Genomic DNA, 24,740 nt, shown 5'->3' with positions numbered 1-24,740 from the left:
TTGTTGCCACTGAACAGCATTTAATGGTGCTGTGGTCTAACAGTGCAGGCTCACAGTAAACCTGGCAATGGCTGCTTTTTTAATATCTATTTTCTGGTCTTTTTATTTGGCCTTTGATGGTAGGAATAAAAGTTAAGCTCAAAGCTTTCTTCTTTTAAATAACACACAGTGCTGTTAAATGTTGAAAACCTGGACCTCCCTGGTGTATAGCAATGGTGTCCTTCTTTGAAAGTGTTTCGGACTGTTGAGAGGGGATGCTGTCACTGTTGGCCATGCAGAACCAGAGGAGCAGATGCTGTCATCTCTGGAAGTTTCGGTGTCGGGTCAATAACGAGGTCTTAAGCAGCAGCAATTGGCTACGATGGCCTTCGTTCTCTCCTGGAATCTCTAATTGTTATTGTTGGTTATGTGACCAGATATGGTTGTGTTGTTGTGTCAGTGGTCTTGTACGCTGTGTAAAAAGGATGCAACCTTGGTGAATGCTGCGGGTCAGAGGGCAAATGAAGTGTTGCCCAAATTGTCCAAAAAGCTAATTTGTCTCTTAGTGTCTACCTCTGATGGTACGATGAGATGTCAGTCATCATAAAGCATTAGCTTTAAGACCAACTGTGAGAATATGAAAACATGAATTGGAGGAGTGAAGTGATGATCTATGAATCTGTTTTATCTGCTGTTTGGAATTTGATCCAGATGTTCTTTTGTGTCTTTTCTTTACTGAGATTAAATTGCCTCTATCAGTGCAAACAGTAAGGGGGGTGGTGCAGTCAGCACAATCCATGGATGGTCGCCAAAGCAGAAACATGAGGAATGCAGAGAAAACAGTTGAGAGAGCATTCAGAGCTCTCCCCATTGTCACACCTGTGCACACCTGGCCAATTACAAGAAGCAGGCATTATTGTCTGATTTTTGGTTGCAGCCAGCCGGTAAAGGAAAAGTCAGATTTTTTTTTTCCCCCAACAATGGTCTTATGCTGTGACATAATTATGGCCATTTGAGTATGGGTCATGCTAACTTTTGTTTTTTCAGTCCTGGACTTTTAAAATCAATGAGACTTAAAATCAGCGATTGAATGGATTAATGCATTTGCATATACCATTTTACCATCACTGGATATGATGACCGACTGTAGAAACACTGTTTTCCTTTTTCCAAAGAGTAAATCTTTTTGCTTCCTTTACACCCTGCAGTTCATTCAGCTCCTCTGGGTGTTAGGGTGTGACAGGCCGATACGTAGAGACAGCAGTCTTTCCATCTCTGTAACCGCCCTACGTGCTATTGGTGGAAAATGGAAAAGTTGCTGTCACGTAAATTGCATCTCATCAGTGTGCATTTCAGCAGAATTAAGGAGCTTTAAGTTGATTTAAATTCCGCTTTCACATCATTTGCATCACAGCAGCGCTACATTTCTAAGTCGGTAGAAGTGTGAGGGCTGCACTGTAACCCAGTTATAGTGCAATTAGCTGCACTTTGAAGGAGGACGTTTCCATTTGTATGGACTGGTGTGGGAGTAGTCCTCCTGTTCCCTGCTGTGTCTACATGGGATAACGAGTGGGACGGTGCCCAAAGGCTCCAAATGACAAAAGACTCATCCAGCACCATCACTTTGTGTCTTTCTGTGTGCCCACCTCTGCTGTCTTCCCCAGACCATGCTCGGAGGGTGTCAGTAGGTTGTTCAAAGACAATTAGTGAGCCCAAACAAGGACTGCAAGACCCTGGGCTACTGACACATTGAGATCCTAATCAGTCGCACATGAAGACAGCTACTAGACATACTATCACTAATGGAGTGGTTGCTAATGGCCCGGCTGCAGTTCACCAATCCTGTTGTATTTCTATGAATGCCACTGTGAAATACTCTAATTTGAAGTTAAAGGAGGGGAAATTCATACCGATGTTACACCCTATCATTGCTGCCTGGCTCTTGTCTGTCTTCTGATCCAAGATCCAAAATTACCATCTCTCTTCTATCCATTTTTTACCCCATTTTAAATACACATAATTCGCTTGAGCAAACTGTAATTACTCAGATTGTGATTCTATTGAATATGTTTGATGCCTGAGGGGCCTCTCTGCTCCTGTATGATTTTCCCCCTCACCACACACTGTGTTCACGTGATTCTCTGCTGAGCTGGAGTGCAGATGTGCTTTAGAGCTTGGTAATCACCAGCTTGGGGCTTCTCGCCGCTCGGCACTAGTCTTTAACAGCATGTAAGCACTCACTCATTTGCCTTATAATATCATGGTAGGAAACCTTAAAAGAGGCTACAGTTTATACAGAGACGAGCTAAAGATCCCGTCTCTCCTGACACAAGCCGTTATGCTGCCAAAGACGCAGAGCACTTTGTTGGAGTGGCTTGTCCTGGCTCTACTCGAGGAAAGGGAAAAGTCCTGAGTGGGTTTTTTTAACCCTAGTTTTTCCCTTGCAGAAAATAATGCCATTGCTGATTGGAGGTGACTTGGTTCAACCTGTAATCTGACTGTGTGAATCTGTGTGTAAGAGACAGGAAATTGTGTGAGTCTGCAGGTAAACGTGGGAGGAAAGTAAAGCGGTGTTTAGCAGAGAGTGCTCATCCCTCTAATCTAGCCAAGTCTTACAAGTGTTGATGTGCAGAGATAACTAGAGGTCTGCCGTATCAGCGCTACAGCTGCAGCCTACAGCCTTTCTCTGGTGCCTTTAAACTTTGTGAACCTCTATGCAACTCCACCTATTCACAGGAAACAATGTTGTGCATCTATAGTCTGCAAGATGCTTCATACTTTAAACTTATATTTAAAAATATATACAAACATTTGGGGCAAAAATTTCATGGCTGTGATATTTAAGCAGTGAAATTGCCAGAGATCACCAGTGGATTTAGTCATCTGACATATTTTACTTCACCGATATCTACTAACTAATGAAATGAAAATGCTGGCAGTCCTGGCTGACCAATCACATTTCTTGCAGTACCCATGTGATAGTGTAGTGTTGCCCTCTGTGTGTGTAGTATCTGTGGCCTCTTGCTGCACAACTATGAATCCTTACATCACACTTGATCCACTCATGCAGTTGCTTTGTTAGGTCTGAAAAGCAGGCGACTGTTATGTTTTATTAGCTCTTCTGTCTTTGGTATTCACTAAAACATACAGTACATGCTGACAAAAGAAAATTTAATCCACACACACATGCACACACACACACACAACTCCATTATTACTGCAGATGGGATGAATTTCCTGTCATTATGATCACAGACACTTCCATCTGCTAACAGCTGGAAAAGAAAGTGGAGAGCTGGCAGATGTGGTGACACAGCAAAAGAGAGTGAGTGAGAGTGAGAGAGTGTGATAGAGAGAGAGTTGTATGTTAGTAGCAGTTGTGAGTAACTTTCATGGTGTTATTGTTGGAATGCAGTGGTTGCCAGGCAGGTTGGGTGTCCGTCACTAATCACACCACTTCTGTATGACGGCATTGGATGATATGTGCTGCGAAAACACATTAAAGTCAAGCTTATTTTTATATAATCTTAATGAGGTCGGTGTAATGTTCTAAAGGTGTTAGCTGAGTGGAGAAAAAATTATGAAATGATTTCCCAGTGTTGTGGGATGATTACGCTGATACTGTTTGACGGAAGGACCTGTCAGACGAATAAAAAAATTCAAAGCTTTTCATCTTTAAAAGCAGAATATTTAATGGGGTGTATGTTTTTACATGTCAGGTTTGTTGTAAATGCCAGACAGAAAGACAGATGAAAAGATGGGCAAATGAGAGGCGACAGCACTGTGTGCTGATGGGAGACGCCTCCTTTGACCTCCTCGAGCTCTGTTTTGAATTCCAATCTATTTTGGGAAGCTGCAGTCACTTTTGCCAAGGACCTTGTCTTTCTCTCTCTTAATTCAAGTCTTTGATTTGATATATTTTATTCATGACCCAGGGGGAAGCTTTCTTTCCACCCTGTGCTTGTAGGCTGAGCCTTTCCTTGCGATCCCACGGGAGCGGTTAGCTGTGAAGTATCTAGCTCAAGGTTGTTTTGGCAGGTACTGATGTGCTTGGGTTCAAACCATTGACACTGCAGAACAAAACTCCTGACCACCGGACCATGTGGACCGTACATGTAGTCAAAATAATGAAGTTTGACAGTTAACTTCCTGTAAAATGTCCCATTGCACCATAGAAGATTGATGGAAGGAGATGATTTATGTACAGATGAAAGATGTGCTGGCAGCTGGACAGTTAGAGGGATGGATGGATGGATGGACGGATGGTTAGAGGAATGGATGGGGCTGATGATGGCAGCCTGCCATGTATCCAGGCACTGTTTTGACAACAAGAGCCTCGCCATGGCTTCCCTTTTGTCTTGCTCCTGTTTATTTTGCCACCTGCTAGTCTGGGGGGAATGGGGTCAGCTCAACAGGAGCAGGCTCCTGTCACACACACACGTACACACACACACACACACACACACACACACACACACACACACACACACACACACACACACTGTCATACACATGCATGCTAGTAGGTTGCTGAGGAAGTAGATGGCACACACACACACACTCACAGAGGTCAGAGGTCATTGGGTCAATGGGTGTATGTGTACGTGTGTGTTTCTGATCAATTCAGTGAGTGTATGCTCTTATGCATGTGTGTGTGTGTGTGTGTGTGTGTGTGTGTGTGTGTGTGATTGATTGCACAGCTATTCTGTGTATATTTGGAGGGTCATGCAGTGAATTAGGTAGAATCCTGCGGTCAGACGGAATGGTTAGGGTTCAGCAGCTCACTTCAGACGGCAACTAAGGCCACGTGACTAAAACAGACTAAAACAGAGACCCAAAACACTGAGCTTGTCTGTTATGATGACAGTATGGTTGGAAGATGGCCACATTCATTTTCGTTATACTTCTTCTATGGATGAAACATGCATACAAAGGCAGAATCCATTCCAATTTTTTTTCTGCAGCAGTGAAGTTGAGTTGTTGATGACATTGAGTTAAGAGCAAACAAGAAGTACTGCAATCTGCTTTGAGTGCATTCTGTTTCGTCCTAACCTGGATTTAACGCATTCTAATTGGACACATGATTTAGCTTGTGCTCAAATCAATTAAAAACAAAGGTAATCTCACCATATAAATGTTAATTTCATGCTGTTCCGTCATCCAATCAAATAAGACACCACCCCTCAACAGCTGTACGCTCTTGCACTGTGCACATCTGCCTAATGTTCAGATTAAGTTAGGTGATAGGTGTAGGTGTGGCTGATCTGGGTAGGGTTAGAGGTGAAATGTGTATTGCCCCTCTGGTTAGAGTTGGACAATTTGTTGGCTTCACTCATCGGCTGGATACTTCAGCTGTGAGGTGAGGTACATGACTGCAGCTTGATAATGCATGATATGTAGGATGTTATGTCATTAAATCAGCTGTCTGTGCGTGGACTAGACATGTTTTCTTTGAAAGCAGTGACTCAAGAGCCATATGATGAACAGTTCATGTGCCACTAGTGACATGTACAGTATAGATGATTCTTTTTGAAGCACATTGCTACACAGAGTTGGCCAGGCTGACAGTGCAGCTCCTCCAATCCAAGAATCCATCCCTATAGTGCAAGGTGGAGGTGATTGTATACATTCACTTGTCAAACAATTGATTTCATACATGTCCATTGTAGAACAGGGTGCAGACAGACCAATGATTAAATACACAGCAGGAACATTTGTTCCAAAACTCACAAATTCACACAGACTAAAACTAAGAACTAATTCAAAAAAGCACACAGACTGAACCCAACCACCAAATCTGGACAGATTTCTGTGGGGTTTTGTGAGTAATCAGTGGATTTTACTCATCACCCATGTCTTTTGTGTGTCTTCCAGTCAGGGTTGATCCGTGTGTCTCAGGAGGAGTATTTGATTGCTCCGCTACCCCAACATCTGGCTGAACTACACAACTACAGCACCCCTGACGGTCACCACCCACATGTGGTCTACAAACGCTCAGCAGAACACATTGTCCACAGAAGATCTAGCGGCCCATCTAGCACCAGTTCTTCCAGATCTGACAACCCGTATCTTCACAATCATCATCAGCAGCAGCATCATCACCATGACTACCAGCATGGAAAGCTGCAGAGGCAACACTTCTGCGGACGCCGCAAGCAATGTATGTAAGGGAACCTTATATTCCTTGCACTTCATCTGATAATTGTGTATTTATGTTGACTGTATACTGAGATGTCAGGATATTATATGCACCCTTCATACAAATTTTACATACCAACAAGTCACCGCTCCATAGCCTGAAAGATATAAAGTTATGATGTTTTTTTTTAAACCACTGCAGTCTCTATATGTACGCATTCATTAAGAAGATTAATGTCTGTATTAAATATTTTTGAGTGCATTGTGCACAGTATAATAGGTCCACATCAGCCTGAGGCTACTCAGCCCACAGGCAAGTTTGCAGTTTTATCTTTCCTTCTAGTGGTGAGAGGTAGGAAGCAGGGTGGGGAGTGAATTTCCTGTCCTTTCAACACCAGAGCCTGTACGCTTATCGCCCGGCACGAGCCAGGAAAGACAGTTCATTCATTTGACCCTCGCTGCCAAGTCTCTCTCTCCCTCTGTCTGTCTCTCCCTCACAATCTCTCCGTCTCTCCTCCCTTCCGTTCTTCCCTTTTTGCCCTCCTAGATGCTCCCAAGCCTCCCGCTGAGGACCGTTTCATCATGCCCGACGAGTTCGCGATACCTGAGGCAGAAGGGCCAGGAAGGGCAAAGAGATCGCCCATTAACTCCAACAGGGTGGGGGGCCTGAATGTGGAGACCCTGGTGGTGGCAGACAGGAAGATGCTGGAGAAACATGGCAGGGACAACGTCACCACCTACGTCCTCACCGTCATGAATATGGTGAGGGTGGGACAGGGGAGGAGAAGGACAGGAGGAGGTGGCATGTAACAAATGCAGTAGTGATGGCTTGAAGACATGTGGAAAATCTGTTGTGTTGCCCTGTTTGTCCCAGTTCTTGTTCATTAATCTCTCATGGGAGACTCGTAACAGACCAGTATGACCTGGAAGGCAAGGGTCACGTGACTGTACGTGGTTTCTGTAATACAGAAAGGAAATGTGTAGCTTTTTTATATTGAAGGAACCCTTACAACCAGAATATGCAGCGTTTAAAAGAAGAAATAGCTCAATTGTGATCTTACAAGTAAAAAGTTGAATTCATAAGCATTAAAACACACACATGCTCCATTCAAAATACTGTGAGCTTTTGCTGCTGTTGCTTTGCACCTTCTAGTGGCTAATGTCAGCAAATGTTAGCAAACTTAAGATAGATATTACTGTGTAACACACATTACTGAGTCAGCTTGCTAAACCATTTGATTAGCAGGCTTTACTGTGTTGTTCCCAGAGTTTTGCTAACGTTCCAGCTGTCTTATTCACGTACTCGCTCGATTAACTATTGTCTGAGTACAAGGTAGCAAGCTAGCATGGCTACCGAGGAGTAGCCAACAGATGCCGTCAGCTGTCTCCATCAGTTACGTGAGCCTCGTCTTGCAGGTTATAGTGGCTTGTCAGAAGTTTCCCTCATTCTGTCATCAAAACCAATTGGTCGCCACCAATGGTGACATGGAATCACTTGATGACGAGATAGAAGAAGGAAGTCAGCGAACGTTACTTGAATAAAACTTGAATGCATTAGCTTAACAATGAAGACAACAACTGCCATGATGCTACTTCACTACGTCACCAAACTGCATCTTTTGTTTTCATTGTTTTGAGTGAGAGACCCTAGCAGCTGAAATTACATACTGAGGCTGAACGTAACTTTGTGTCTCTCTCAACAAGTGGAGAGCATCGGACGATCGGACAAAAACATGAATATTAGAATATTAGATGTGACACGTGGGATAGTACTGCTTACAGTGTTTTCTGCTCTTGTGCAGGTTTCCAGTCTTTTCAAAGATGGCACCATTGGGACGGATATCAACATTGTGGTGGTTAGTTTGTTGCTACTGGAGCAGGACCCGGTAAGTAGACTCAGACAATTTAGCTAAAAATGCACCATTTTGCACTGGGCACTGGATATTGATGAATGAACTCTTCCTCTGTATCTCTATTTCCCTCCTTTCATTTCCAGCTGGGCTTGACCATCAATCATCATGCTGACCAGTCCCTCAACAGTTTCTGTCAGTGGCAGTCAGGTCTGGTGGGGAAAGGTGGTAAACGACACGACCATGCTGTTCTCCTCACCGGACTGGACATCTGTTCCTGGAAGAACGAGCCCTGTGACACCCTGGGTATGAGCAAAGCTTACCTTAGCAAGCCTATTTTTTAGCCGAGTGGGAAGCAGCAGTCGATGATATGTAGTACAATAACACTGCACTGTGAAAAATGGGAACTGAAGTGATGACAACTCAGAACCCCTTGCATGACATAAATGTTGTAATTTTGGGCATGTAGAGAGGTGGAGAGGTGATGCTGTTGGTGGAGACATTACAACAGAAGTGAAGGAAGTTTGACTGGTGCAGTCGACCAAAAGCTACATTTTATTGGAGTTTTTAAACACTGTCATGAACCCAAGCATGTGTGATTACCCGCTGTCTTTGTGACAGTGCAGAGAGAGAGAGAGAGGAGGGGTGGAGGGTGACATGCCAAGGTCCTCGGCCAGAAATGCAAACTTCACCTCGGTAAACTGTCACTTTGGGGGAAAAGAGCTCATTAAAAAGTATCCTGCCATGGTTGTCTGTCAAATATGTGTGCAAAACAGGGAATATATAAAAAGAACCAGTGTCTGGACAAGCAAGCCAGCGTTACACTTCAGGATGAGCAAATGTTCCGTTTACGCATGAATCTTGAGGAACAAAAGGCAGCTGGAACAACAAAGATGTAGCCAACTAATCTTTGCTAATATCTTAATCATATTGCTTTCACACCACTAATTGCTGGTAATCTCAGGGCGGCAATTTATCTCATTAACTGCAGGAGCTAAAAAAAAAGGTGAAACTCAATTAGAATGATTTATTAGCTTTATGTAACTTCTGTGTCTGATGTGAACACAGTTATGCGTGACCCAAATTTTGCCAGTGTTGTTAAAGTTTAACATCTGGCTCCTCAAGTCATAGGCTCATTCATCAGCACATATTAATGTTTCTACTGTACATTTTCTTATAATTTTGGATCCATTGGGAGAAAAACACTGGCAGAAAATAGAGAAAACTGTGAGTATTACTGAAAGTTTTCATCAGCTTGTCAGTTACAGTAAATCCCACATCTAGGATCACGCATCTTTTTCCTAATGTTGTCAGGTCCACCATCAGCAGTAGTCCTCTAAACTGATTGGCTACACATGTATGCAAAATGCAAATATGACAGACCCTTGCTGCTTGCCAAACCTGTCAGAGGTTTCCACAGAAAGAATGTGCTCAGTTACACTACGGAGAGAAGAGAGAGAAGATTTTCTGTTACAGACTTGAGGTTTGATTTTCTTAACCGAGTACCCCTTGCTCCTAACACCTTCACTCTCTCTCTCTTCCTTTGTCTGTGCAGGTTTTGCCCCCATCAGTGGAATGTGCAGCAAGTACAGGAGCTGTACCATCAATGAGGACACAGGACTGGGCTTAGCTTTCACCATCGCTCACGAGTCTGGACACAAGTATGTTTAATAAAAACCACATCACGACAAACGTAATAACTTACACAGATTTTGACAGAAATTGTAGCTGTAGACCTAAAGAAATGAAGAAGTAGCTGGGAAACATATGATGCATTGATGAATAAAGGAGAAACGGTAAATGCATCATCAGCCATGTGAGATTTTCTGATGACTCCATGCAACAAGATATATTTTCATTTTACTATACAGTGTAGGATAATAAATATGTGTAAACAATGACATCAGCTGATGATGAATGAACAATTGTATATCCTTTCTCACTTTTACTCCTGAAGAACTAACACTACACGTCAGTCAATGCCTTTGTCCGTTGTGGTTTCTTTACATTTTTTCCTCCAGTTTTGGGATGATCCATGATGGTGAGGGGAACCCTTGTCGCAAGACGGAAGGCAACATTATGTCTCCCACTCTGGCTGGAAACAACGGGGTCTTCTTCTGGTCCACCTGCAGTCGACAGTACCTCAGCCGCTTCCTTGGGTAGGCCTCAACACCACATGCGAGTGCACCAACATTGTTAAATTTGCCCGTCAGTTGTCACTGCTCTTTCTGACACGCGGGTGGTTTGCTGTGTTCACCAGAACAGCCCAGGCATCCTGTCTGGTGGACGAGCCTAAGCAGATTGGTCAGTACAAGTACCCCGAACAGCTTCCAGGACAGCTGTATGATGCAGACACGCAGTGCAAGTGGCAGTTTGGCTCCAAGGCCAAACTGTGCAGCCTCGAATTTGTCAAGGTGAGAATTCACTTTATACATTTTTAGCATTGTTTAAAGCTACTGTAATGAAACGTTGTATATTAACAATGGATCGCATATCTTCTTGTATGTGAACAGGTTCACGCGTGGTCACAAACCCACAGAGCATTATCATCTGACTGTGTAGTTCCCTCCAGCTCTACGGAGCTTCATAGCATCTTTAAGCTAATGATTTGCTTATAGTGCTCACAATTGTACTGTTTTGAATCACTCTCACTGCTCTGCTGTTCAGAAAAATGCTCAGAAAACTGCTACACCCTAACTGTTCAGCAATAAATACCAGAGACCAAGTTAGTGGCTCATATAGCTCCATCAAAAGTAGGTGGAAACCAAAACAGAGTTAGAAGGAGAGTGGTTATTTGACTTGCATTCATCAGGTGGACCCATCCTCCAACTGCCAAAAAATCCAAACTCCTTTATATGTTGCTAAGCTGTTGCTAAGAATCAGTCATCACTATATTAACTAAAGGGAATATAATTGTGTTATAGGCCCCATCACTATACACTAAAGAAAGGACACTAAGGCCTCGAGGAGGGCTCATTCCTGCATAGATCATTAAACTCACCCTGCGTTGTGCAGTTACAAAGAACCAAATCTGCGGCAGTTGAATACTCCTGGTTTTACATGGAAGCCAACAACCTTAAATTGAGTATTGTTCTTGTGTCCCTTTGCCTAAACCAAGACTCAAAAGATGAGCCTCCAGTAATGAGACGGTGCACTCAGATCATATAGGGGCTGCAATTGTCTGCTTTGCTGTGCTAATGATGCAGTGCTAAACTGGCACTTTATTAATTAGCATGATCTTTGCACAACAACCCCGAACCCCCACATTTGACCCTCCATTAAAATGCATTCCATCATTTCAATGGAAATCTCCCCCCGAAGGCTTGTGGTCTTGCTATAAGCCTTTATGTCTGGTGCATTCAGTGATGCTGATTCACATGTAAATGCTGTTTAAAATACTGCAGGGCTTCCTCTCCATGGCTATAATTGCTGGGAAATCTTTGCCAAATCGTATATATGACGGATTAGCACACATGACATCGCCTTGGCTATTCATGACTCCTCTAAAACTTAACAGCAGATCAAATACTACATCTGCATCTCTTAGACCTGTCTGCAAGTCGGTGGGTGGTAAATGAACCTACATTCTGATTAACAGTGGATTTGGGCCTGCCTTTCAAACTTTTCCCCCGTTTTTTTGTCCCTGATGAGCTCATGTAGAATGATTTTCAGCATGCCAGTGGGGCTTTCCACCACCTGCTCACACACACACACACACACACCAGAGATGTCTCTCCTATTCTTACCCTCCCTCTTTTCTGGTTTGTCTCTTGCTGCCAGTCGCCTGTTGGGCGAGCAGCCAGACTCTGCCGCCTGTCTTTCGACCTCGGCTCTCCCTCTGAGCAAACTCGCTCACTCTGTCTCTGTATTGTTGGGTCAGATGCCACGTACAATTATAGCTTGTTTCATTAAAGAAGAACAGTGATTAGATTTGACACAGAGGCTTTGTGGAGAAGCTTATCTCCGGTTATTGGGACGGTGGGGGCTGATCGACCGGTGCGATGGTGGTCCTGGCAAGAAGCAGGTGCTGAGGGTCAAGGAAGACGAGGGGAGGGGCATGATGCTAAAAGTTTACAGTCATAATAAAACCAATGACCGTGAAAAAAAAACACTGCATCTGATAAACATCTCATCCTGTGCTTGTGTGTGTGTTTGTGTGTGTGTGCATGTGTGTGTTTGTTTCAAATGTTTGACAGGACATCTGCAAGTCGCTGTGGTGTCATCGCACAGGGCACCGGTGTGAGACCAAGTTCATGCCTGCTGCAGAAGGCACCAGCTGTGGTCCTGACATGGTGAGGAAATGTCTTCTTGTTCTTGCGAAGGATCACAGCAGTGAGTCAGTCATTCTGCTGCCATACAATTTTACTTGACCAACGCACTAATTAGACACTGTGCATACATTTCTAATTAGCCGCAGATGGACAAACCTGTGCGTGGCAGTTTCTCATTTGGATGCATGGCATGTTTTTGCATTTGAATGAGCACAGCAATTCAACAAATTCAAGAGGATAAAGACATCTGCCACAAGCAGCGTCAGCAGTCAGATGATCAGACTAGTTGTAAATTTCTCTTTGGAGATTAATAAAGTATCTATCTATCTATCTATCTATCTATCTATCTATCTATCTATCTATCTATCTATCTAGTTTTAATGGAATAGCTTGAGATTTTGGGAAATTTCCCCAAAAGTCAAACTAATCCTACAAACAAATCCCGAGATAGTCAGACATATTTCAGAGAAAATGAGGACAAACATTAAGTTTGCCCTCATTCCTTATTTAGCTTTGATCTAATGTGCTTGCTGTAGCTGTGAGTGCACACACATTTCCTGTGTAATCAGAGATTATTACTGACATTTTGGGTGGTTCAGATAAACTGGTGGGATGTTTACAACCTGCCTGAACATCTGACTGCTGATTTCTTGCCGCATCCGCCGTTGTCGTAGTGACGTGTTCCCACATTGCAGTAATTCTTTCACTGACTAAAATAAAAAACACTAAAATGTTGTAATAAACCATAATCGTGTAAGAGAAGTAAAAAGGAGAGACAGCTGAAGTTAGATTCTTTCATTTCATTGTCAGTTCTTCCAGCTGTACATGGAAGGGCCAAACCTCTTCACATATCGAAATATGATATTATAAGACAGAGAGAGAGGTGGCGATGTGTGAGAGTGCAGTGTTGGGCTTGTATTGGCTCAGGTGTGGTGTATGTGTATATGTGTGTGTGTTTTGGCTGTAGCTAAAGAGTCTGGGTGTCCAGGTGTGGTGTCGGGCATTTGTCCAAGCCAGGAAACTCAGGAAAGAAGCCCGGGCCAATGCTCAAGTACTGATAGGAAATCTATTTCTGTGTGTCTTTTTCTCTGGTTTCATTTCCTTCTCTCTTTCTCTTTTCTCCAGTGGTGTCGGAGGGGTCAGTGTGTTAAATATGGCGAGCATGGTCCTAGGGCGGTCCATGGTCAGTGGTCAGCCTGGTCTCAGTGGTCTGACTGCTCCAGAACCTGTGGAGGAGGGGTCATGTACAGAGAGCGCTCCTGTACCAGCCCAAGGTGTCACATATACACGTGCATGCATTCACATGATCTTCTATCATTCTAATTCATCACCACCTTTTTAATGCTGCTAACTCGCAGCTGACAAAGTGATTCCTGTTGTCATGGAGCAATGGAAATCTGAGTTGCATTTTGGGCCAGAAAGTAATTCTTGAAAGTTGCATGTCTCAAAATCCTTCCTTTCTGAACACCTGAAAGTGCTGTCTGCCAGGTAGCTGACAGCAAACACGCACACACACACTCACACACATGCACCTGATAACGGCTCTCATCAGTTAGGCTGACAGTCCAGACAGACAGACTATCTCTCCCCATGCTCCAGACGAGGAAAACCTCCTAATAGCTTGCTCTTTTTTTCTGAAAGCTGCCAAGACGGTCAGCAAGCATCCCCTATTGCTGCTCACTCACACAAAAATAATTCTACACAATTGTGCAGACCCAGATCCCACCGTGCATATCTCTTTGTTAGCAAAGGGCTCTGTGCATGTCAATGCACGAACGTGAGAGATCCTCAGCTTTAGTGTTCAGCTTTAGCAGATGTACAATCCCTCCTTGTTATTCCCCAGAGCACTTTGGAGATTTATTAGGTGATTTTAGGCCTTTACTTCACTGTCATCCAATAGATTACTAGATTTATTGTTGTTCTGTCACTATGGAGCGATCAGCTAATTGATTGTCTCGTCCTGTTAGCCAGCCTCCACAACACTGGCCCTCCTAATTTAATACAGGACAAGCACGATTAAAGGAGAAAGGACTAATTTCCCGATCATCCAGACCATTTCAGCCTCTCTTCTGCCTTTAGTATGTGTAATCCATAGACCAAAGGCTGTCTTGCAGAGGTCTTGTTAAGCACTGACATTATGTTGCACTTGTATGCAGTGCTTGAGCAAGTTTTGTTTTTCTTAAGGGTTTAAAGTCTTCTCCTCGAAGAGTATGTGTTTATATTAGCAATTTCCTCCACACTGGAACTGAGGAACAGTCATGATGGGGATGGCAGAACCAATTGAAAGTATTATTATGTATTTTCTCTTGTGGGAGCCATGGTCAATCAGCAAGAGACAAAGTCAACACAAATTCCTTGACAGCACCTCTAATGTTTTTCCTGGATGTGTTTCAGCCCTCAAGAAAATTTGAAGCACTTTTGGTATTTAGGTAAAACAAGAATGAGGAGGAATTAATTTGTAGATCTAGATGTCTGCTCAGCTAATGTTTAGCATATGTCTTGCTGTTCGATGACTAATGCTTTACTCAATAGTATCCTAATGGACCAGCCTATGGCTGTAGAACTCATATTCCTGTACACACACATACAATGCAACCAGACACTCATACCTCAATATATTTCCAGCAGGACCATGGCTAATGGCTAACATCCAAGGCCACTGCACCACTTTGATTGGTGGATGAATCTGAAACTTCATCACAAGGAATCTGCTGTTCAGTTTTGTTCTGTTAATGATTGCCATCATTTAGGAATTAGTCATAGCAGGTTGGATCAGAGTGGCATGTCACATCCAGTTCCACATGTCTGCACACGGACACATGTTTCTGTGTGCCTTAGTGCAGGTAAGATGTTTTTGTCATGACAAAGATACTCATGACACAGTTGGTCTCTTGATTAATGCTGCACTTCGATCGTCTTTCAGCCAAGTAGAGTCTGCATATGTATGTGACTTGAATGTCAAATCAATGTCAAATGACTTCATACCATCGTCTTTTCATCTCACATAATCATTCACACACTCTATGGTTGTTAAATACTCTACATAAGAACCACTGGGTCATCATTGGGAAAATAACACACCTGAACAATTTAGCCTTGGCCACAAGACATTAGAGTTGAATCAAAACAGCCAGTGCTTATGAACTGACTGACATTTAAACTGCTTACACTCCACTTCAACTGACATTTCAACTGCTTTCATTTTTTACTCTTCAAGCAGCAATATCAGCTGCTTTCACTGATTACACTTCAACTGACATCGAAACTCCTTTTAATACTATATTAATACTTAAACTGACACTTCAAGCCCTTTCAAGTTTCAGGTCCTCACTTTTACAACAATAAAAGTTTCATATGACTTCAACTCACACTTCCAGGTCTATCAGCTAACCCCTTGATGGTTTCAACCCCTTCCAGTAATCAACTGAATCTTCAACTCCTTTCAACAATTTCACCTCAACTGATACTTTACTCAAGGTTTATATTTGTATTGATACTGCAACTTTGTTCAGTACTCAACACTTCAGCTGAATCTTCAGTTTCTTTCCATTTTATCTGCTGGTTCAGATTCTTTCAGTGTTTGTATGTTGACTGGCACTTCAACAATGACATCAGCTGTTTCAGTATGCAGCTGTTTCAAATGTTTACACACAAATGCAGATGTAACTTTTCTTGAGAAAATGTTTCCCCCCATCATATCCCCTCCTTTAAGAGTCTGTTGAGACATTCAAACATTTCTACCATGGAATGTCATCATCTTTACTCCAATGGCTTCATCAGTGCTTACTTAACAGCTGGGCAGACACTGATGTGGCTGCTCTGTCCATCACAGCCAACTTGTCTCCTAATCCCTGTGAGGGATCAAAGAGCAAAAAGTTTTCAGAGGCAGACCGGCCCTCATATGATACACATTATACACCATGACTGGTAGACCATAAAGGGCCACAGAGCCCTTTAAACCAGGTTAGCTGTCAAATTAATTTATCATTCCTGTGGCAGTGAAGAGTAGTTTGTAGCAGCAGCCGCTGAAATATGCGTTGATGCAGCTAAACTGTGAGTTTTGGGTCAGTGGGACAGATAGGGGATGGAAAGATGATGAGGGCTGTGCATTAAATCCAGTAATGCCAAGTCACCAAAATACGTACAATGGGCCACATAGCTTTACGATCCATTAGAACTCTCATGCGAAGACAATAAAATTGAGATGGTCGATGTCTAAACATGGCATGTCTTCACCTCCCTGACCATCACAACACACACCTCCACTGAAAGAATTCAGACACCCAAACACACTCAGACCTTATCCCACTTGCAGCATGTACCCCTGAGACACGTTTTAGTCCCTGACTCATGACATTCAGACTGTGTTTGTCCCCAGTAATCTCTGCGATTATTTTGGCAGGGCCCCTGCGCTCTTAATCTAAGCAGAACAAGAAGGATTAGCCTGAATCTGACCGCTTGTCTCCAGGGTCATCTTCACCCCCAAACTGGGTCTGGGCTGCGCTCCTCAAAGATCACTGACACTTTTTAATTATATTGATTCTTGCCACACTTACAGTATGCGTACATATATGCAGAAATGACATGGATGTGAATCCATGTTTCAAATTTTACTAAAAAATGTGTTGTTTGGAAGTTGACATTTCAGATTCACCTCCAGCCTAACACAAATTCTTCAGTCTTAAAATCCTTCATTTGATTTTGCACAAACCCATCCATTTTATGAGGCCAGCATGTATCTTTTGCTCTGTCTTGTAAAAAAAAGTTCTGTGGGATCAGCCGATTAAAGCCTCACCTTCTAGGAGTTGCTCCAAGATGGAAAACGAATCTTCTCCCCTTCCCTCCCTGCCTGCGCCTCCCTCCATTCCCCGTAGACCACCTGCCAGATCAAACGCAGTCAGTCAAACTAATCCTCACCAACAAGCCTAGAAGATTAGGTTCACAATCTTGACCTGGTTTTGTGGGGAGCACATTTTGTCACACACTCGATTTAAAGGGAGTGGGGGTGTATGATGAGGGGCCGATGGTGCTTAGATAGGACCCTTGTCTTGTGTAGTCTCTCGGTAGGCTTGTAAAGGTGTTTTACAGGGGTTAGACCCGTAGCAGACAGCAGAACGTGGATCCATGTGAGAAGTCGTGAGAGGGACAGGCAGGGAGCAGGTGACTCCAGAAGAAGACAAGACTAGACATAATGACCTCTGACCTACAGGAGCTCAGTCTCAGCTTCTGTCACCGGGCAGATTTAGCAGGCTCCTGGGACATTTAAGCATCCTTTAAGGTCCTGCGGGCTGCGTCAGTGTTAGGGTGTAGTAGACAGACGAGGAATGAGTCAAACACAAACTGAAAACTTGTCATATCTGGTTTCTGTCTTGTTGTTGGAAGTAGATTTACAGTTGCAATGCTATGGGATAATCTAGGGAGAGGAGAAGGGCAGGGATGACAAATAAGAGAGGAGGAGGAGACACCAGGAGTGTTTGGTAAACCAAGCATTCGACTCCCTTCTCAAGTAAACTGTCCCGCTTTAATGCTTACCTCTGATCTAAAAGCCCGGACTGACGGAGAATACGGTGTAGTCCCCCACTGGCCTGCTGTAAGCACATTACCATATGTGCTGCATTTGTCTGCCACTAAGTCTTAATAGGATCAGGCCTACGAAAACCTGTGCCCCCCTTACCACCACCAGGGGAAGCAAGATCGGCACCAAGCAGAGCTGCACACATACACACACACACCTTGAATGGAGCTTTATCTTTCTTGGCAGCCATGTCACTGTTTGATTGAGTCCAGGTCTGAATGGAGGGGATGAAGGGTTGGAGTTGAAGAAAAATACAGTGAAGCAACATGTATTTTTGCTTCTGGTTCTTGTTGCCGACATTCATTTCATGCATTTTCAGTACTGAAAAATGCCTCTAGTTGCATTATCCTCCTGGTGCTTACTGTTTCAATTAAGCACTTTTTCTGTACCTAAACTCAGTTGTCTCTGCTGGTGGTTGTGTTGGAAGGCCTGGCGTGAGTTTAGAAAGCCTGGGAAGTCAGAGACAGCACCCTGATGTTTCCTGAATATCAAGACTCTACTTGTCTTGCTCTAACAAGTGCTGATTGCTTTTATCATTTAAAGGGCATATTATAGCTCCATTACCTGTTTATGTTTTGTAGCAGCTATTCCCGTGCGGTTAAAGAAGTGTTGATTTGGTATGGCATGGAAAAATCTCGCATGGCATGCAAACGTCTCTTTCACATTCCTATTTTAAACCAACACAAACTTTAGTCCTGTTGCTCCAAAACTCTAAAGTCTAATTTACACTTGAAAAGATAAGACGGTGTCATTTTGATCAAGTAAGGCAACGCTTCTATTATATCTAAGTCTCGGAGAGAAAGCCTAAAATGATAATATCGTGCATTTTGTTATCCTCTAACAGACTTTGTGTTGGTTCGTTAGTCACACTGATTGGGAGATGCCGCTGAGAAGAATTGTCTTGTGAAGCCTTGCAGCTGCCTTGTGTAATTTTCTTAGAAACAGACAAAAGTTAAGTTTACATTAAGTGTTTCTCACCAAATTTACTCATAAACACGGAGCAAGCAACAAACACTGCAGTTCACTGAACTACATACCAAAGTGCTCTTGCATTCCTCAGACAGGCTTTGGAGCTGTTGGTGGTGTCACAGGTGACATTGTTTAAAGTCTGTGTGGGTGAAATGTCTAAGGCTTAGGGGGGATATTGGAAATGAGCCCCTTTTGACGTATGTGTTTCCTGGCTTGCGCTCTTCTTCTTCGCCTCCTTCTCATGTTGCTGCCACCAATAGATCATCGGGATGGCGTGAAACTGACAGCAGTGTAGCGCGTTGCCCTTGCTCATACCTGATACAAGCAAAACAGAGATCCATACGTAAAAACACGTCTCCACAGTGCTATTAGAGGCCTAAAACGCCACAGGATACCTTTAATTGTGCATGTGTGTCTTGATATTACAACTGTATAAATTCACAGTCCCTCGTACATTGTATGGCTTCTTCCCTGATCAGCTGGCTTTGTTTTGTCTGTGTAGTAGTATCACATTCGGGGCCTTGTTGTTGTGTCATTAAAGGTGTGGTAATAAAACAAGCAGGATATTTCAGATCTTTAATCGTGTTCCTCTTTGCATCTCTTCTTGTTTCCTGTCTTGTGTTGTTTTCCATGCAGGCCACAGAACAATGGTAAATTTTGCTCAGGCTCCAGTCGTCTCAACCAGCTGTGTAACACTCGGCCGTGCCCTCTTAACGCTGTGGACTTCCGGGCCCAGCAGTGCGCTGAGTACAACAGCAAGCCCTTCAGGGGCTGGTACTACAAGTGGAAGCCCTACACCAAAGTGGACGGTAAGGTTTGTCACTTGATATAAAGCCCAACTAGTACAGAGTCTGTTCAATCCTGTGGGTTATTTATGTTTAATGTATAATTTGCCCAGATCGTGTTTTGGATGTACTTTTTCTTTCATTCGTCTTTGAGAGTTGAAGAATATTTATAAATTTTTAAAACCTTTTCTGTAAAATAAAAGATTCTCTATCTTAAGAACACTATATACATCTACTAATTATGAACACATCACATGATTTCCTGTATTCTTGGCACTTAATGCACAAAAAAAGAAACCTCATTGTTCAAAGGACACAAAAAGGCGGACAATTGCAGATTGCTCTGGGCAAGCTTTTTCTTGTCTCAATTCTGTAGATGTTTTACATTCTGCACCCCGCTGTACTCTGCTGGTCCAAATCGCTTTTATAAAGTGTCTTGTAATGCCAACCTCTATTTACTGCTGCAGTGATTAGGGCCAAGAAGCTGGAGGAAGCTATCACTCTGTGTAATGTGCATGGGAGACATGTAGCCACCTGCACCCTTTGACACAGTGGGGATAGATTTAAAAAGGAAGCCTACGGGCTGGCTTTGTTACACAGAGCGAGGGAGAGAGAGAGTGCAATGAAGGAGAGCAGTGTGTTTGGCCGTCGTCCCAGGCCTGTTTAAGCTGCTGATGAATAGGAGGTGATGTAGAGAGGAACAGATTCTGAACTGCCTTCTTGGACCTTGGGCCAAGTCACCTTCAACATCATTTATTTTAATCAAAGATGGCTGTAGAGACTTGTCTGTGATAACTGATCTGAACTACAAAATAAACCCGGAGCCCCACAAGAATACCCTTGGGTGCATTCATAGTTAGTTCCTGTCTTTTCCTATTCAGCCTCAGCAGGAGCTGTACATACGGCATATGTAATAGGTTGCAGTATAGTAGCCACAGTAAGTTTAAAATTACCAGGTCATAGAAGAATCTGTAAAATTAAAACAATTTGCACTTCTTGGTCATGCTACCTTTTTAATTGCCACCAGTGTTACTCTATTTATTTGTATGTTCTGTGTGCAGATGAAGACATCTGTAAGCTGTACTGCATTGCAGAAGACTTTGACTTCTTCTTCGCCATGTCCAGCAAGGTCAAAGACGGAACCTCCTGCTCTGACCACAAAGGAGATGTCTGCATTGATGGAGTGTGTGAGGTACAGTACGTTGTCTGGATTCACAGAGCTGCACAGTAAAACTTTGCTTTCACTCCAGATTTACTGGTAGGCTACATGGGATCGTTTTTGACATGACAGAACACAGAAAAAGGTTTTTGTTCTTGACTGTTACAAAGCTGCTCGTGCAGACAAGTCAGTGTCAGAATCGAGTGCAGTCCAGCGCAGTTTTGGGTGGATGACCAGGATTTGCAGTTGCACCGCCTGCCTTGACAAGAAACCAAATGTTGGAAAAAGTTCAGAAGTTTGTGAAATCTTACAGAGCCGATCCCTTGACCTACCCTACTTATTTTACTGCAGTGCAAAGTATGATTGCAGTGGACATTTTGGGTGTGTTCACATTTGGTTTCACTTTCAAATAAGAGATTTAATAATAATTGCGTTAAACTCGGGGTTTATTTAAAATCTGTGTAGTTGTCGAAAGCAGTCATGTTAATGCCATACACACCATCCTTGAAGGATTAATGGATCAATATGTCATCTAATTGCTTTTAAGATGCATTAGGGCAGAAGAAAAAGGTGCAGGTGTCTTTTTTTCCCGGCAAGTAAAAAAGGATTGTGTTTGTCCTGGCATGAATCTGCCTCGGCGTATTAATTGCAACAGTGCAACACAATTGAGCAGGTGTTGAAAATCTTGGAGTGTATTGAGAGATTGGGAATCTCCCTTACTTTGTTTCCATATTTTGTCAGTGTGACGAGGCTAGGGAGCAGGGCCCAAAATGCAGACAAACAGACGTGGGAAAGGTGGTTAGGTGAAAGTTTATTTGTGCAGGGGGGGGGGGGGGGGGGGGGGGGGGGGGGGGGGGGGGGGGGGGGCGTAGGTTGAGGTGGTGTCCAGACACAGGGAAGGCAGGGGAGGCAAGAAAGCAGGCGGCAAGGAAGGCTGGCCGTGTGGCACAGCGGTGGCTCGAGCTGACTGGTACAGGTGCTGGGTGGCTTGAGGGTAACGAGCTGGATCCTGAATATAGAGAACACGGGTAAGTATAAGAAAACACAAATGGCAATTCTCTGAGGCACTAGCGAACGATCTACCACAAAGCGGTGACAATCTGGCAGAGAGAACACCGGAGGCCCGCCTTATGTAAGCGCCTGATGAAGATCAGGCACAGGTGTGTACAGCCAGCTCCTCCTCCAACCCGCAAGCCACACCGATACTGTCAGAGAGAGCACACACAAAACCCAACCCCCAGCCTCACATACACACACACCACAGTCAGTCTCCATTTTATGGCATATATGAGTAATGCTGCATCACCCCACCATGGTGAGTGTATGGTTATTCTCCTTGTTATGTGAAACACCAGAACTTTACAAAGATGGAATTAAAATTAGTCCTGGATTGTCATGGATTGTACATTTTTTTATATCATTAACATGAATTAAGAGCTAATAATAAACTTGATTAGTACTGATTTTATCTCAATTCTAGCTCTAACCACATTGATGGCAGTTGTGTTTTTGTGTATGTGCAGGCAGTGGGCTGTGACCAGATTCTGGGCTCCAAGGCCTCTCTGGATGCCTGTGGGGTCTGTAAGGGAGACAACTCCTCTTGCAAGTTCTTCAAGGGCCAATACACCCTTCAGCACAGGGCTAATGGTAAGTTTGTCTTTGTCTTTTTTTGTTGTGTGTCTATGTTGTAGCTATTATAAACATAATCATTCTGCAAGACAACAGGAGACTTAAGCTGACAAATAAAGAGAGTACTGGCTCGCGTGTGATCCCAGTTCATAATGGACTGATTTACTTCATCTATGCAGTAACACACAGAGCAGAGATGAAGTTGAGTACATTATGAGGTAAAGCAGGGAGGATGGCTTTCCGTGCATGGATAGCAGGATTGTGTGATGAAACATGACACAAGAATTAGAGAAGAGCAATAAACAAATATCTTAGCCTAATTCGTCATTGACTTTCGGTCCTTCTCCTTTTTTTACCCAGAGTATTACTCCATGGTAATAGTCCCAGCTGGGGCACGAAGCATTCGGGTTCAGGAAATGGAGATCTCCACCAGCTACCTGGCTGTCCGCTCCCTGAAGAGGAAGTACTACCTGACTGGGGACTGGACCGTGGACTGGCCGGGGAAGTTCCACTTTGGTGGGACCGTGTTCGACTACCAGCGCTCTTTCAACAAGCCGGAGAGCCTGTATGCCGCTGGACCTACTAATGAGACGCTAGTGTTTGAAGTAAGCCGCCGCTGCTGGGTGATGTCCGTTTGTGGCAATTGACAGTGACAGGGTCCCTGGCAGAGTTGCGCGCCTCTTTTTCTTATGCCTGGATATGAATAGGCTTAGATGAAAAAAGAAGTTTGGGTGGTAGGGAGAACAGGGGTGGTAGTAGCTGTCTGCAGTGCTTCTGTGGGGGATTAATTGTGTTTGGTGATTCGTTATGTCAGGGATAAACTGGGGATGGGTTGGTTGTGTGGAAGGCTTTAATCAGGAAAATCTCGAGCTTTTGGAGGGGATCAAACAGCCTGTCCTATTCAGAGCTGTCGTCTTTGTGAGTGACAGAGGGAAAGAAAGGGAATTTAAGGGTAAAAAGTTAGGGTATGATTAATTGAAATCAAAGCCAGGTTTAAATGCTCAGTTAACCCAGAAGACACTGTCAACACTTTTCATAAGGACTTGTTCTTTGCTGATGCTGCTGTTTAAATTATGAATTCAGACAGAAGGTGAAGTCTGTGTTTATTCACCCCAAACAGCTAACACTAGCTGACAGATGTCTGCTGTAGTTTGATAGCAATGCATGTACTGACCATGTTGTTAGTGTGTGGCTTTGTCACAGCTCAGGCTCAGACTCACAACCAGGCTGACTGATATAAGAACTCATTCTCTCTTTTTCCTCCAATCTTTTGTCTGAAAGTTCATTAAATACCTCTTCCCCTGAATATGTGCCACCCTGGGCTGTGCAATATATATGCAAACATATCGACAATACACGTGCTGCTTTTAAAATTCACTTCTGTCTGAACATGAGTGGCAGCAGAAATTTCAGAGGCAGATTGCTCAAAATAAATAAAAACTAAAACATACATTAACAGAAGCTAGTAAGTGCAAGTGAGGAAATATGTGTTGTGTAATTTTGTTGAACCGATCTTGTAAGCAACAATAGGCTGACGAGGGAAATAATGTAGGCATCAGATAGAGGGAGATGTGGTGCAATTAGTCTAAATCAGCCTTTGTGCCACTTTCACTATTCAGCTCAGTCTCACATGGCAGAGGCTTGCCCTTGTTTATATGCTGTACAGTTTCTTGGTACGGCTGGCTCCAGTGTAAGCACGGTCACGTGTTTGTCCATGTACACATACTCAAAGCCATGGATGTGGCCCCTATGGCCGCTGAGCTCAAAAGTGCTTTGTTGCAGCCATGTGATTCGAGGCTAATAGAGCGAGAAAAATCCCTAAGTCAACTGCCCTTTGGAAGCAGGGATGAAAAGTATAAAATCAAATGGCTGCGTGGAGTGAGATGTTCTGCATATTATAGGAGGTGATTTATGAGCTGATGCTACTTTTTTTTGCCCTACATTTCTAATAAGTGGTGTGTCAGAAACCAAAGCTTCGAGGGGAGGGCGAGTCTTTACCCGTCCTGAAGCAGCAGAATGTGATTCTGGACAGGCGTATCCTCCTGGGAGCGAAGCTAATATTCTACAAGTGGCCGACTCATTATCCTTATGACTTTGTCGGTTTAAGTGAATGGTGGTGGGATGTGTGGGATGTTCTTCCCTCATAACTTTGTCAGCGAAAGCATTTATTTTCTCTTGAACTATGAACCCAAGGCGTGGAAACAGAAGTGGAAACCAGGTGAAGAGTAGACTTTTTCTCCCCCATTATGGGTGAAGTGTTAGTCATGTAAAAGCTAGTTTCCCCTCGGTCCCCTGGGCTACTGAAATACTGCGGTTAAAGCAGGAATGATTGGCCTGTAAATCCAAGAGGAGTACCAGTGTGATATTTCCAAAGTGCTTGGCTGG

General features: G+C 43.5%; 1 protein-coding gene across 1 annotated transcript in view; it reads left to right on the top strand.

Moving 5' to 3' along the window:
* The window catches only part of adamts18 (ADAM metallopeptidase with thrombospondin type 1 motif, 18), a 54,719-nt gene that overhangs the window by 8,977 nt on the left and 21,002 nt on the right, over positions 1–24,740 (top strand). Inside the window, exons 4-16 of the mRNA XM_041936544.1 lie at positions 5,854–6,139; positions 6,665–6,879; positions 7,920–8,003; positions 8,114–8,273; positions 9,523–9,628; positions 9,989–10,126; positions 10,228–10,381; positions 12,164–12,259; positions 13,364–13,512; positions 19,419–19,591; positions 20,629–20,759; positions 22,250–22,373; positions 22,716–22,960. Of these exons, the coding sequence (XP_041792478.1) occupies positions 5,854–6,139; positions 6,665–6,879; positions 7,920–8,003; positions 8,114–8,273; positions 9,523–9,628; positions 9,989–10,126; positions 10,228–10,381; positions 12,164–12,259; positions 13,364–13,512; positions 19,419–19,591; positions 20,629–20,759; positions 22,250–22,373; positions 22,716–22,960 (2,061 nt within the window). The remainder of the gene's footprint in view (positions 1–5,853; positions 6,140–6,664; positions 6,880–7,919; positions 8,004–8,113; positions 8,274–9,522; positions 9,629–9,988; positions 10,127–10,227; positions 10,382–12,163; positions 12,260–13,363; positions 13,513–19,418; positions 19,592–20,628; positions 20,760–22,249; positions 22,374–22,715; positions 22,961–24,740) is intronic.

This window comes from Chelmon rostratus, chromosome 1, assembly GCF_017976325.1.
Source record: "Chelmon rostratus isolate fCheRos1 chromosome 1, fCheRos1.pri, whole genome shotgun sequence".
NCBI classification, from domain to species: Eukaryota; Metazoa; Chordata; class Actinopteri; order Chaetodontiformes; family Chaetodontidae; genus Chelmon; species Chelmon rostratus.
Note: the sequence above shows the minus strand (reverse complement) of the source record. Positions and strands in the feature narration are given on the sequence as shown.